This window comes from Oncorhynchus kisutch, linkage group LG3, assembly GCF_002021735.2.
Source record: "Oncorhynchus kisutch isolate 150728-3 linkage group LG3, Okis_V2, whole genome shotgun sequence".
NCBI classification, from domain to species: Eukaryota; Metazoa; Chordata; class Actinopteri; order Salmoniformes; family Salmonidae; genus Oncorhynchus; species Oncorhynchus kisutch.
In genome coordinates this window covers 46,255,667-46,271,802 of record NC_034176.2, presented here as the reverse complement: position 1 = coordinate 46,271,802, position 16,136 = coordinate 46,255,667, and the positions used below count along the sequence as shown (strand labels likewise).

General features: G+C 41.7%; 1 protein-coding gene across 5 annotated transcripts in view; it reads right to left on the bottom strand.

The window, feature by feature from the left end:
* Window positions 1–16,136, bottom strand: part of LOC109883845 (tight junction protein ZO-2) — a 117,807-nt gene that overhangs the window by 43,366 nt on the left and 58,305 nt on the right. Inside the window, exon 1 of one of the 5 annotated variants that reach the window (XM_031807238.1) lies at window positions 5,639–5,739. The exons of 2 other annotated variants lie outside the window; for them this stretch is intronic. In XM_031807238.1, coding sequence (XP_031663098.1) covers window positions 5,639–5,713 — 75 coding nt within the window. In that variant the 5' untranslated portion in view covers window positions 5,714–5,739. Of the gene's footprint in view, window positions 1–5,113; window positions 5,467–5,638; window positions 5,740–16,136 lie in introns of those variants that run through there. 2 more of the 5 variants (XM_031807230.1, XM_031807231.1) reach the window with 2 other exon arrangements.

The following is a 16,136-nucleotide window of genomic DNA, read 5'->3' as shown; positions in this document are numbered from 1 at the left end:
AGCGCCTAACACGATATTTTTTATGCACAGTTGCAGCTTGCTAAGACCAAAAAAAATAGAATTTTGCAGAGAGAAAGTTACACAAATAGTATTATGTAGAAAACATTTGGAATTATATTAAGAAGCGAAGTGGAAAGCTGTGTCGTTCTTTTTTGGAAAAATCTGTTGACTGAATGCTGTTGTTTGGTCAATGCACGCAGAGTGAATCTCAAGCATGAGGAGGAACGGCCTGCTTGAGTGTGGCTTGGTGTGTTTGGGATTGAACTCCGTCAACTCAAGCAACAAATCAAAAGTAAAGAAAATGGTTGTTAGAGACGGCTAGGTGGCGTTTCAAAATATCGCTTCCTTTTGCTATATGGATATTGTGCATGTCAATATCACAATTTAGATAAACATTTGATTAATCGTGCAGCCCTAAGGCACTCGCACACCGTCCTCGTTGACCCTGGGATATAGAGCCTGTCTTCTGAGGGCGTGGGAACTAACCTCCACAGTCTGAGTTGGACCAGGTAAAAACAACAACATATTTTTAATGTTTCAGTCAGTTGGCTTTTACAATGCTGTGAAATCCAAACTGCTTTCTATTGACCACAGTTTGTTCATGCACACAAATTACTGGTTGGTGGCTATGTGAGAAAAAAAAGAGTATGCAATGCAGTCTCTCCTCGCCCATAGATCTCCTTCAAAACAAGTCCAAAAATGGAAGTAGCAATTGCAGATTGCCCGTTTAAGTATGGTAATGTATAGCAGACTGGTGTTATACAGGGCACAGATGGACTAGTAGCTATATGAGAGAGCAGCTAGGCCCTGAAGTGACAGTCAGTCACACCTCTGCTTCTCCCCAGTGTCCCTCAGCTCACAACAAAGAGCAGGGGTTCTCAAACTTTTTGGGAACAGGGAACCCTTTTGTGATAGCAAATTAAATCAGGGACCCTCTCATAACTAACTTGCCTAGTTAAAAAAAGGTAAAATAATAATCAGAACACAACTCGAGTGAGACAAACATAGCATAGGAGTTTTACTATAACTTCAGCAGGGCATGGCTGGATGAAAATGTTGCAGTTTTCAAGCTAATTTCCTACAATTGCATGTGCAGTTGCAGGGCACAACAAAAAATAAATCAATTCACATTGTATTGGTCCAAAAATTAAACCAAGCCTAGTATCAAACAGTTATTCTCCCTGAATTCCCTTTCCCCTCTGTCTCACTCATTCAAATCGCATCCCGACCACTCCCTCAAACACAAGCTACATTCCTTGCAAAATGACGACAGTTTTATCACAAATTCAAAATGGCTGGTTGACTGAAGTAGGGAAATATGTGTTCCAACAATGAGCTGCAGTTTTGGAATAATTGCATCCAGTCTAATTTCCATTTAGGATACTTTGCAGTGGTCACTAGTAACCGCATTTACAAAGTCAGATTTGGCATTTAGAAAAAAATCCTGAAAACAAACATTAGCTTTTTGGTCTTAATTTAAGTTTAGGGTTATGCATAGTGTTAGCAGTGTGGTTAAAGGTTTAAAATCAGATTTGAAGAAGATACATTTTAGAAATTGGAGAGGTTTATGACTTTGTGGCTGTGGTAACTAGTGATGCACATACGTTGCCAAACTGCTAGTGCCACTTAGAATTGGTTAACATAGGCCAGGGGCCTCCAACCCTGTTCCTGGAGAGATACCCTCCTGTAGGTTTTCGCTCCAACGCCAGGTGTACCTAACCTGGTTCAGCTTATAAACCAGCTAATTATTCAAATACGGTCTGCTAGATTAGGGTGCGAGTAAAAAAAAATACAGGACGGTAGCTCTCCAGGAACAGGGTCTTCAGGAACAGCCCTGGCCTAGGCTATAACCCCCCTGAACATGGCATGGGTCCACACTGAAAATATGTTAGTTTGATAAAGACAGTGTATTTATCAGAATCATTAAGCCTCGGCCTACTCACCAAATATATGTTTTGACCATAATTCATCCCCATGAAGTGTTCAAATGTGGAATTGTTCATCCATTTAGAAAATTCCAAAGAGCAGGCAGAATAAACAATGTCTGTATATCGAACAGAAGGGAGATTTGGTTTGTAACCCTGAACAAATTGTCTTTGAACTTGAGCCCTGTTTCAAATGATCACTCTGAGAATGTTTTTCTTTTTCTAATTTATCCGTTATTTTACCAAGTTGACTGAGAAAACGTTCTCATTTACAGAATAACTGTTCCAGATGCGAGATGTGTATTACATAGCACTATTCTGTTCTATTTTATTCTGTTATATTAGATCATGTTTTTTACTAGAAAATAGGTGTGTCTTGACTGTGATAAGGGCTTGGAAAATAAGAGCGTCTTGTCTGCTAAATTAACAAAACAAGGCTATGGCATTGCACAGCCATAGGCTTCTACAAGAGAACACCACTGCTGAGGTTACTACCTTTTTTGAAGATTGTATTCCACAATATAATAATAACCAGTTGATATTATAGTTTCAATAAATTCATCTTAAATGGCACTTTTGTTTTCTGAATATATAGTACCAGTCAAGAGTTTGGACACCTACTTATTCCAGGGTATTTTCTTTATTTGGACTATTATCTACAATTTAGAATAATAGTGAAGACATCAAAACTATATAATAACACATATGGAATCATGTAGTAACCAAAAAAAATCTTATTTGAGATTCTTCAAAGTAGCCTCCCTTTGCCTTGATGACAGCTTTGCACACTCTTGGCATTCTCTCAACCAGCTTAATGAGAGAGTCACCTGGAATGCATTTCAATTAATAGGTGTGCCTTGTTAAAAGTTAATTTGTGGAATATGTTTCCTTCATAATGCGTCTGAGCCAATCAGTTGGGTTGTGACAAGGTAGGGGTGGTATACAGAACATAGCCCTATTTGGTGAAATACCAATTCCATATTATGGCAAGAACAGCTCAAATAAACAAAGAGAAACGACAGTCCATCATTACTTTAAGACATTAAGGTCAATCAATGCGGAAAATGTCAAGAACTTTGAAAGTTTCTTCAAGTGCAGTTGCAAAATGCCTCAAGCGCTATGATGAAACTGGCTCTCATGAGGACCGCCACAGGAAAGGAAGACCCAGAGTTACCTCTGCTGCAGAGGATAAGTTCATTAGAGTTACCAGCATCAGAAATTGCAGCCCAAATAAATGCTTCAGAGTTCAAGTAGGAGACACATCAACTGTTCAGAGGAGACTGTGTAAAAGCAGGCCTTGATGGTCGAATTACTGAAAAGAAACCACTACTAAAGGACAGGAATGATAAGAAGAGACTTGCTTGGGCCAAGAAACACGAGCAATGGACATTAGACTGGTGGAAATCTGTCCTTTGGTCTGATGAGTCCAAATGTTAGATTTTTGGTTCCGACCGCGGTGTCTTTGTGAGTTGGTGAACAGATGATCGCCGCATGTGTGGTTCCCACCGTGAAGCAAGGGGGTGGTGTGATGGTGCTTTGCTGGTGACACTGTCAGTGATTTATTTAGAATTCAAGGTACACTTAACCAGCATGGCTACCACAACCTTCTGCAGCAAAACACCACCCCACCTGGTTTGCGCTAAGTGGGACTATCATTTGTATTTCAACAGGACAATGACCCAACACACCCCCAGGCTCTGGAAGGGCTATTTGACCAAGAAGGAGAGTGATGGAGTGCTGCATCAGATGACCTGGCCTCTACAATCACCCGACCTCAATCAATCACCCGACCGCAATTGAGATGGTCTGGGATGAGTTGGACCAGCAGAGTGAAGGAAAAGCAGCCATCAAGTGCTCATTATATGTGGGAACTCCTTCAAGACTTTTGTAAAAGCATTCCAGGTGAAGTTGGTTGAGAGAATGCCAAGAGTGCACAAACCTGTCAAGGCAAAGGGTGGCTACTTTGAAGAATCTAAAATAAATTTTGATTTGTTTAACACTTTTTTGGTTGCTACATGATTCCATGTGTTATTTCATAATTTTGATGTCTTCACTATTATTCTACAATGTAGAAAATAGTTAAAATAAAGAAAAACCCTTAAATGTGTTGGTGTGTCCAAACTTGACTGGTACTGTATATGGGGCAATTTAGCAATTAGGATTCATTATCTGTAATGGTTATGATAAATTAGGCATCGTTGCGCACTGTTGGCATATAGATATACGCCCCAAAAAAAATCCAGTGTGGGCCTTGTGTTCTAAAAATAGATTTTTTTTTTTAATGTGAGTACTCAAACAGTCAAATGTCAAATACCCATCCCTAACAAACACACACTGATCTGACATAATTCTATACCTGCGATGACAATGTACAGACACAGACACACATGCAGAACACACACATTGGCTGCTATCTGTTCCAGAGAGTTGGATGTAGTGTAGAACACACCTACTCAACCCACAGGAGGGACTGCACTGACACCACACCCCCCTACCCACCCGGAAATAATTGTTCCCCACAACCGACCCACCCACAAACTGACTGACTGCCATGCAAATCACACAGCTAAACGCTACCTACCTCCAACTGATGCAAAAGTACTTTGCTAGCATGAGAGATGAAGCGAGAGAGCTTTTTCATTACACACACACACGCACCAATACGGGAGTATGAGTCAACATCATTCATCAACAGTTTCTTCGCCTCAAATGAACAGCAGTGAAAAGCATTTCTCAGCCAGAGCAATTGCCTATTGGAGCAGCACAGTTCTTCAACCCTGTATTATCCACTTGGCAAATAGAGTTCTTGGCTCGAGCAATTTCCTTTTGGATCAAAATGTAGCAATTGTGATTTACTAGAATTGCCATGAGGAACTGTGCAACAGTACAGTGTCTCTCTGCAGCTAAATAACTAAGTTGTAATACTGAGTTCAGCTAGCTACCACAGTATAACTTTTCCAGAAACAGAACTTCACTTAACATAGTTGTAACACTCGGTTCTACAACCAAACAACTATGTTAGTCTACAAACAAACATCTAGTCAAACACATGCCAGAAAGCTCTAAGGGGAAAGCAGAGAGCAGGGTGAGATCTTTCCTCAAGGGATCAGAGCTAGATAGTTGATCCTTTTGGGGGGGGTGGATGATCAGCGGCAAGGGCAGAGGGTTTCTCTCTCTGTCTCTAGTACCAGTCGGAGGAAGCATGTGTTCCCAGCAGGAGCATAGAGCACCACCACGCTGCTCCTTAGTTCCTCCGAGTTGAGCCAGGGTCCTCCCAGGAGAGGCACCTCCAGCCTGGGTTGACCTCCTGCTGCGCTCCTCTTTCCCCGGCCCCCACCACCTCCACCCTGGTCCTCCTCCGTGTGGCGCAGCCACGGACCCCCTCGGGCCCCTGAACACCAGTCCCCCAACTGCAGGCAATCCAAATTCATGGCTCATCTCATCTCCCGCAATCTCGACCCACTGAACGCTTCTTATCCATGGCTCAGCTAAGCTAAGCTCGAGCCCTGTTTTGGCACAGTAGCCAAGCCTGGCCCAGAGCAGCACAGGCTGGTTTGGTTGGAGTACAGCAGACAACCCAGTGAGCACACAGAGCAGCCCTATGGTCCTACAGTCCAATGCCTACTGAAGTCAGCCGACCTCCAATCCCATTAAGCCGGAGTGGCAGAACGGATTAGTGGGCCCAGGGGGAACTAAAAATAAACACAACTCACGCTTCCTCCTCCTGCTCGCAGAGTCCTGAGCGTACACACTGCACGCACCCACTTCCTGCGGAGAGCTGTCGACATGTCAATCGCCTCGCTACACAACACCAGCCGAACGGTCGGCGGTCGGAATGGGAGTCGGGGCGCCAGGGTCTCCCATCCGTCTGCTCTCCCTCCCTCCCTCCACATTCTCTTCTCCCTCCCTACTCCGCCTCGCTCTTGCTCGCCCCCCCCCCCCCATTTCACCGGCTTCCTCCAGGCTTATGTAATCCTAATACAACACGCACACGAATATCAGCACCCAGTAATGTGGTGAATATCAAACACTTCATTGTGCAGTGTCAGATACCAATATTCATGACTAAAACAGTGACAGTAGTAAACCCGCAGGTAGCAAAGCACAGTATAATGAAATTAAGGGCAAGCTGACCCGACCCTCTACAACTCATCTCATCTGATCAACACTGAGCTGACAGCTGAATAAAACATAATTACACTGTAACAGAGAGGGGGGAGAGAGGGAGTGCTAGAGAGAGACCGACTGGATCTAGTATAAAATCGGTTTAATTAGTTGCATCCACCATAGAACTAGAAGCTATCAGAGCAAGCAGAGTATGGTACGGGTCTGAGGGCACGATAGTATGAACAGGGTTTTAATTATAATTCCATTCTGATCCACACGGTAAGAGGCAACTAATGCTTACCAGGAATTAAATCTCACACACACACATATAGCACATAGAGATCATGTGTGTGTGTCTATGCGTACTGAATGTGTATCTATGCGTACTGAATGTGTGTCTGTATGTCTGTATATGTGTGTGCATTTGTTGATTTTGTGTTTTATTGTCCAGATCTCTAGACAGAAGGTTAGGAGTGACCTGGTAAGAATTACTCTGGGATTAAAGGGACATAAGCCAAATTTGAACGGCATTCGTATTACTAGAGATGTTGGTTATGTAATTATTTCCCCAGCATGTGCGTTTCCAGGAAATTATTCGCAATGGAATCGTTTTTCCAAAAACTTTCTTTTAAGGACTTTTAGTGACAAACCTAGAGGTTTTTATTCTAGGTGTACAATTATTCAACATGTCTAGACAGTAATACGCTACACTGATAACTTGTGCTTGGCTGCCAAATGTGTAGGTGTCCCCATAATATGTCCCCATAATATTTAAATTGAGGAAGTGTGATCATAATCTTTATTTTAGCGATCCACCGTAGATGTCCCTGCTAATGAAAAATCTCCCATTCCTGCTGATGTGAGCTGCTGAAAAACGCACTGCAGTTGAGATGTGTTATGAGAAAATGAACCAGCCATTTGCAAAGTTTAGCTCAGTGGGGAATTGGAGATGCCCTGCTTTGCGATCTATAACCTACATTTACAGCCGGAGTTTCATTAAAGATACACTATGCAGAAATCGCTCCGCCATTTCCTGGTTGCTCAAATTCTAATAGTCTGCCTATTTTCCGTTTGTGACAAAACAAGCAAGTATAGTGTAGAGCAGTGGTTCCCAAACTTTTATAGTCCAGTACCCTTTCAAACATTCAACCTCCAGCTGCGTACTCCCTCTAGCACCAGGGTCAGCGCACTCTCAAATGTAGTTTTTTTTGCCATCATTGTAAGCCTGCCCCACACACACACTGTATGATAAATTTATTTCACATAAGAATGTGTGAGTTTGTAATTTCCCACGAGCCGGGTTGTGACAAAGAACACTTATAGGACCAGGGCAGAAATAATAATATAATTATTCTTATTCTTTATTTAGCCATCTTACATATAAAACCAGAAATGGTGAATTACTCACCACAGGTTAATGAGAAGGGTATGCTTGAAAGGATGCACATAACTCTGCAATGTTGGGTTGTATTGCAGAGAGTCTCGATCTTAAATAATTTTCCACAAACAGTCTGTGCCTGTATGTAGTTCATGCTACTGAGTGCCGAGAATCCACTCTCACATAGGTACGTGGTTGCACAGGGCATCAGTGTGATTTGCCAATGCAGAAAACTGAGTGCAGCCCAATCCAGAATTCTGGCAGTGGCTTCTGATTCAATTCAATTATCACATACAGTGCCTTGCGAAAGTATTCGGCCCCCTTGAACTTTGCGACCTTTTGCCACATTTCAGGCTTCAAACATAAAGATATAAAACTGTATTTTTTTGTGAAGAATCAACAACAAGTGGGACACAATCATGAAGTGGAACGACATTTATTGGATATTTCAAACATTTTTTAACAAATCAAAAACTGAAAAATTGGGCGTGCAAAATTATTCAGCCCCTTTACTTTCAGTGCAGCAAACTCTCTCCAGAAGTTCAGTGAGGATCTCTGAATGATCCAATGTTGACCTAAATGACTAATGATGATAAATACAATCCACCTGTGTGTAATCAAGTCTCCGTATAAATGCACCTGCACTGTGATAGTCTCAGAGGTCCGTTAAAAGCGCAGAGAGCATCATGAAGAACAAGGAACACACCAGGCAGGTCCGAGATACTGTTGTGAAGAAGTTTAAAGCCGGATTTGGATACAAAAAGATTTCCCAAGCTTTAAACATCCCAAGGAGCACTGTGCAAGCGATAATATTGAAATGGAAGGAGTATCAGACCACTGCAAATCTACCAAGACCTGGTCGTCCCTCTAAACTTTCAGCTCATACAAGGAGAAGACTGATCAGAGATGCAGCCAAGAGGCCCATGATCACTCTGGATGAACTGCAGAGATCTACAGCTGAGGTGGGAGACTCTGTCCATAGGACAACAATCAGTCGTATATTGCACAAATCTGGCCTTTATGGAAGAGTGGCAAGAAGAAAGCCATTTCTTAAAGATATCCATAAAAAGTGTCGTTTAAAGTTTGCCACAAGCCACCTGGGAGACACACCAAACATGTGGAAGAAGGTGCTCTGGTCAGATGAAACCAAAATTGAACTTTTTGGCAACAATGCAAAACGTTATGTTTGGCGTAAAAGCAACACAGCTCATCACTCTGAACACACCATCCCCACTGTCAAACATGGTGGTGGCAGCATCATGGTTTGGGCCTGCTTTTCTTCAGCAGGGACCGGGAAGATGGTTAAAATTGATGGGAAGATGGATGGAGCCAAATACAGGACCATTCTGGAAGAAAACCTGATGGAGTCTGCAAAAGACCTGAGACTGGGATGGAGATTTGTCTTCCAACAAGACAATGATCCAAAACATAAAGCAAAATCTACAATGGAATGGTTCAAAAATAAACATGGCCATTCTAACACCTGGATAAGTCAAAGTCCAGACCTGAATCCAATCGAGAATCTGTGGAAAGAACTGAAAACTGCTGTTCACAAATGCTCTCCATCCAACCTCACTGAGCTCGAGCTGTTTTGCAAGGAGGAATGGGAAAAAATGTCAGTCTCTCGATGTGCAAAACTGATAGAGACATACCCCAAGCGACTTACAGCTGTAATCGCAGCAAAATTTTTCAGTTTTTGATTTGTTAAAAAAGTTTGAAATATCCAATAAATGTTGTTCCACTTCATGATTGTGTCCCACTTGTTGTTGATTCTTCACAAAAAAATACAGTTTTATATCTTTATGTTTGAAGCCTGAAATGTGGCAAAAGGTCGCAAAGTTCAAGGGGGCCGAATACTTTCGCAAGGCACTGTAACAGGCTCTCTTGTTCAGATATCAGTAAGTGGACTGGAGGCAGGGCATGAAAGTGATAACGAATCCAGTTGTTTGTGTCATCCGTTTCGGGAAAGTACCTGCATAATTGCGCACCCAACTCACCCAGGTGCTTCGCTATATCACATTTGACATTGTCTGTAAGCTTGAGTTCATTTGCACACAAAATAATACAATGATGGAAAGACTTGTGTGTTGTCCTTGTTAATGCAGACAGAGAAGAGGCCCAACTTCTTAATCATAGCCTCAATTTTTTTGTCCCGCACATTGAATATAGTTGCGGAGAGTCCCTGTAATCCTAGATTCAGATCATTCAGGCGAGAAAAAACATCACTCAGATTGGCCAGTCGTTTGAGAAACTCATCATCATGCAAGCAGTCAAGTGAAAAAGGTCAGTAAAAGAAAGGGTTAAGCTCATCTTTCAATTAAAAAATACGTGTCAATATTTTGCCCCTTGATAACCAGCGTACCTCTGTTTTAAAAGCGTTACATGGTCGCTGCCCATATTGCATCATTGCAAAATACACGAGTTCAGGAGCCTTGCTTTAAAGTTAAACTCTCTTGGGTAGGGGGTAGAGGTCGACCGATTATGATTTCTCAACGCCGATACCGATTTATTGGAGGACCAAAAAAAGCCAATACCGATTAAATCAGACAATTAAAAAAATTATAAAAAATTGTTTGATTTATAATGACAATTACAACAATACTGAATGAACACTTATTTAAACTTAATATAATACATCAATAACATCAATTTAGCCTCAAGTAAATAATAACATGTTCAATTTGGTTTAAATAATGCAAAAACAAAGTGTTGGAGAAGAAAGTAAAAGTGCAATATGGGCTATGTAACAAAGCTAACGTTTCAGTTACTTGCTCAGAACATGAGAACATATGAAAGCTGGTGGTTCCTTTTAACATGAGTCTTCAATATTCCCAGGTAAGAAGTTTTAGGTTGTAGTTATTGTAGGAATTATAGGAACTATTTCCCTCTATACCATTTGTATTTCATTAACCTTTGACTATTAGATGTTCTTATAGGCACTTTAGTATTGCCAGTGTAACAGTACAGCTTCCGTCCCTCTCCTCGCTCCTCCCTCGGCTCGAACCAGCAACACAACAACAACAGCCACCACCGAAGCAGCGTTACCCATGCAGAGCAAAGGGAACAACTACTAGAAGGCTCAGAGCGAGTGACGTTTGAAACGCTATTAGTGCACGCTAACTAGCTAGCCATTTCACTTCGGTTACACCAGCCTCATCTCGGGAGTTGATAGGCTTGAAGTCATAAACAGAGCAATGCTTGACGCACAACGACGAGCTGCTGGCAAAACGCACAAAAGTGCTGTTTGAATGAATGTTTACGCACCTGCTTCTGCCTACCACCGCTCAGTCAGATACTTGTATGCTCAGTCAGATTATATGCAACGCAGGACACGCTAGATAATATCTATTAATATCATCAACCATGTGTAGTTAACTAGTGATTATGATTGATAGATTTTTTATAAGATAAGTTTAATGCTAGCTAGCAACTTACCTTGGCTTACTGCATTCGCGTAACAGCCAGTCTCCTTGTGGAGTGCAACGAGAGAGAGGCAGGTTGTTATTGCGTTGGACTATTTAACTGTAAGGTTGCAAGATTGGATCCCCCGAGCTGACAAGGTGAAAATCTGTCGTTCTGCCCCTGAACGAGGCAGTTAACCCACCGTTCCTAGGCCGTCATTGAAAAATAAGAATGTGTTCTTAACTGACTTGCCTAGTTAAATAAAGATATATAAAAAAAAATGTTATGAAAACTTTAAATCGGCCCTAATTAATCAGCCATTCCGATTAATCGGTCGACCTTTAGTAGGGGGCAGTATTTTGACGTCCGGATGAAAAGCATGCCCAAAGTAAACTGCCTGTTACTCAAATCAAATCAAATTTTATTTGTCACATACACATGGTTAGCAGATGTTAATGCGAGTGTAGCGAAATGCTTGTGCTTCTAGTTCCGACAATGCAGTAATAACCAACAAGTAATCTAACTAACAATTCCAAAACTACTGTCTTATACACAGTGTAAGGGGATAAAGAATATGTACATAAGGATATATGAATGAGTGATGGTACAGAGGAGCATAGGCAAGATACAGTAGATGGTATCGAGTACAGTATATACAAATGAGATGAGTATGTAAACAAAGTGGCATAGTTAAAGTGGCTAGTGATACATGTATTACATAAGGATGCAGTCGATGATATAGAGTACAGTATCTACGTATGCATATGAGATGAATAATGTAGGGTAAGTAACCTTATATAAGGTAGCATTGTTTAAAGTGGCTAGTGATATATGATGCCCAGAAGCTAGGATATGCATATAATTGGTAGATTCTGGATAGAAAACTCTAAAGTTTCTAAAACTGTCAAAATTATGTCTGAGTATAACAGAACTGATATGTATAACAGAACTGATGACAAGTCTTTAGAAAGAGTTTCAGGCTGGTTTTTGGGATAATGAGCCAGAAATTTTTGTTTTTCTAGGTGGCTCCCATTTTGGCTGTAGTGTTTCCAAGTGTGTGGAAGAGAGCGTTCTTTGGTATTTTTCTCCGGTAAAGACCTTACCGATTCTCCGTCTTAAATTGGATCGTTTATTTACGTATTAGGGTACCTAAGGTTTGATTATAAATGTTGTTTGACTTGTTTGGAAAAGTTTATTAGTAACATTTGGCATTCATTTTGTATGCATTTTGATGGATGGAAACTGGCTGATTCTTGACTGAAGCGCGCCAGCTAAACTGAGTTTTTATGGATATGAAGAAGGACATTATCAAACAAAAGGACCATTTGTGATGTAACTGGGACCTTTTGGAGTGCCAACAGAAGACGATCATCTACGGTAAGGCATTTTTTATATTGCTATTTCTGACTTTCGTGTCGCACCTGCCTGGCTGAAATGTTTTTCATGTGTCTGTATGCGGGGTGCTGTCCTCAGATAATCACATGGTTTGCTTTTGCCGTAAAGCCTTTTTGAAATCTGACACAGCGGCATGATTAACAAGAAGTTTAGCTTTATTTTGATGTATTACCCTTGTGATTTTATGCAAGTTAAATATTTATAATACAGTAGTTTGACAATTTCGTACTCTGCAATTTCACTGGATGTTGGCTAGGTGGGACGCTACCGTCCCACCTGTCCATAAGAAGTTAACCATTTTCACTGTAGTGTCAAACGTCTTTCAAGCTGTTAGGCATTCCCTTGGCAGCAAGAGCCTCTCGGTGGATGCTGCAGTGTACCCAAGTGGCATCGAGAGCAACTGCTTGCATATGCGTTACCACTCCACTATGTCTCCCTGTCATGGCTTTTGTGCCATCAGTACACATAATTACATTACCCAAACAGTAAAACTAATCCCATCCTTGATATTCTCTAACTATGCAAGCCAGAGAAATAGTCTAGCTCACTTTCTTTGTACCACCTTTTCTATGGTCTCTTATGCAAAATGCTCCTTAAGACTTGCTTAAAGCATTCATAAGACTTGCTATAAGCAAGACCTGTCATCAAGTTTATGAGTCACTTCTCCCATCTCTAAAATGGATGACACATCATCATAGTCTACCAGTCTGTCAGGTGGCTTTAAATAATTTATACTGGAAACCAAAAAGTGCATCATAAGACAGCCTGCTGCATCTGAAGATATAGAGCTTCTTCTTCTCTGCTGTTTGAAGAAAAGTTAGTCTCTGAAAGTCTAACAGTTTATGTATTAATTGTATTTAACAGGGACAGTGCAAATGAATCAACAATCTCTTACCAGAAATAGAACAGCTGTTAATTGATGCGAAACAAACTAACATATCTAAATTATAGGCCAATCTACTGTACTTTGCTAAGTGATTAGGTTATTACATGCTCATACCAACAAGACCCTTATCGACTGTGCATTCGGAAATTATTCAGACCACTTGTGTAAGGGCAGACGCTGGATAGGAGAAGCAGGTACGGGGAGTCAGACATTTATTCGGGAACAGACAAGGAAACAAGACAGGAACAGCGTCGGAACACGGACATGAGACAATTAATCCCGGAGCCGGGAACAGAGCTTGGGAGTAGACGGATATAGAGAAGGTAATGACACAAGTAATTGAGTCCACGTGAGTCCAATGATCGCTGATGTGTGTCATGGGGGGAAGGCAGGTGTGCGTACTGATGGTGGCTTGAGTGTCACGTTCTGACCTTTATTTCCTTTGTTTTGTCATTATTTAGTATGGTCAGGGCGTGAGTTGGGGTGGGCAGTCTGTTTGTTTTTCTATGATTTGGGTATTTCTATGTTTCGGCCTAGTATGGTTCTCAAGCAGAGGCAGGTGTCATTAGTTGTCTCTGATTGAGAATCATTCTTAGGTAGCCTGAGTTTCACTGTGTGTTTGTGGGTGATTGTTCCTGTCTCTGTGTTTGCACCAGATAGGACTGTTTAGGTTTTCGCACATTTATTGTTTTGTTAGTTATTTCATGTCTAGTTCCTTTATTAAAGAACATGAATAACCACCACGCTGCATTTTGGTCCGCTTCTCCTTCACCACAGGAAAACCCTTACATTGAGTGTGTAATGCTGGGAATCCTGGCCTCGCGTGCCAGGGGGAGGACGAGCAGGAGCAGGCGTGACACCTCGACTTTTCCCACATTTTAAGTAACATCCTTATTCTAAAATATATTAAATACTATTTTCATTCATCAATCTACAACAGGTATTCCCAAACTGGGGTATGCGCAATGCCGTCAGAAGCACGCCTAATAAAAATGTGGTTCACATTTTCAAACAGTACATTTACATGCCTGAGTAGCCTCGTTTCACTGCCAAAAATAAATTAAACCATCTAGTGTTCAGCAAAATAACACAATGTCAAATAATTAACATCCAACTGTTACTCTCTCGTGGCAACCCTTGCGCAGACATTTAGAAACAAAACACGACAATTAGAAAAATAAGCCACGGGAGATTTTTGAGCGAGACTAAAGACGACTTTCGAGTAGTAAGACATGTATAAAAAAAAAGATACCATTAACAAGAAGGGGCTAGAAGCGTCTTATATGGTGAGCTACCGAGTGGCTAGGACAGGCAAGCCCCATACTATTGTGGAGTTCTTACTGCTGCCACGGATATGGCTGGGACAATTCTGGGAGAAAAGGAGAACAAAAAACTGTTTCACGACACATCAGTGACACGTCCAAGTAGCTCCCGACGCCATTTGGGCACAGCAGGATCCACCGAGAGGCTCTTGCTGCCAAGGGAATGCCTGACAGCTTGAAAGATGTTTTGGACACCACAATGAAAAAGGTTAACTTTGTTAGTAAAGCAAGGTCACTGGACTCTCGTGTATTTTCTGCATTATGCAATGATATAGGCAGCGACCATGTAACACTTTTACAACATACAAGTGCGCTGGTTATCAAGGGGCATGGTACTGACATGTTTTTTTTTTAATTGAGAGACGAGCTTAACGTTTTCTTAACTGGCCATAATTTTCACTTGTCTGATGACGAGTTTCTCGCATGACTGGCCTATCTGGGTGATGTTTTTTCTCGCCTGAATGATCTGAATCTAGGATTAAAGGGACTCTCCACAACTATATTCAATGTGTGGGACAAAATTGAGGCTATGATTAAGAAGTTGGAGCTCTTCTCTGTCAACACACAGGTCTTTCCATAATTTTTTTGTGTGCAAATTAACTCAAGCTTACGGACAATGTCAAATGTGATATAGCGAAGCACCTGAGTGAGCTCGGTGCGCAATTACGCAGGTACTTTCCTGAAATGGATGACAAACAACTGGATTCGTTATCCCTTTCATGCCCTGCCACCAGTCTACTTACCAATATCTGAACATGAGAGCCTCATCGAAATTGCAACAAGCGGTTATGTGAAAATGGAATTTAAATCAGAAGCTACTGCCAGATTTCTGGATTGGGCTGCGCTCAGAGTTTCTTGCCTTGGCAAATCAAGTCTCTGAATGTCCTTGAGTGGCCCAGCCAGAGTCCCGACTTGAACCCGATCTAACATCTCTGTGCAGCGATGCTCCCCATCCAACCTGACAGAGCTTGAGAGGATCTGCAGAGAAGAATGGAAGAAACTCCCCAAACATAGGTGTGCCAAGCTTGGAGCGTCATACCCAAGAAGACTCGAGTCTGTTATTGCTGCCAAAAGTGCTTCAACAAAGTAGTGTGTAAAGAATACTTTTTTTATACATTTGCATAAATTTCTTCAAACCTGTTTTTTCTTTGTCATTATGGGGTAGTCTATGTAGAATGATAAAGGCTGTAATGTAACTGTGGAAAATGTCAAGGGTTCTGAACACTTTCCAAATGCACTGTATATTGCACACCCATACATTTTTTACTCTGTCCTCGTCTCTGCCCCCAGGTGATAAGGGCATGGTTGCATCACTTCCTGGTATGGCAACTGCTCGGCCTCCGACCGCAAGGCACTACAGAGGGTAGCGCGTACGGCCCAGTACATCACTGGGGCCAAGCTTCCTGCCATCCAGGACCTCTATACCAGGCGAAGTCAAAGGAAGATCTTCCTCCCATTCTGCTAGCAAACAAGCAATCTTTGGACAATAAAAAAGATGACCTACGAGGAAGATTAAACTACCAACGGGACATTCATAACTATAATACATTATGCTTAACGTAGTCGTAGCTGTAGGACGACACTGTCAACATACAGCAGGTTGGTTATATATATGCTGCACTGGCAGGATAGAACAGCGGCGTCTGGTAAGACAAGGGGAGGCAGACTATGTATTTTGGAAATAACAGCTGGTGCATGATATCTAAGGAAGTCTCGAGCTA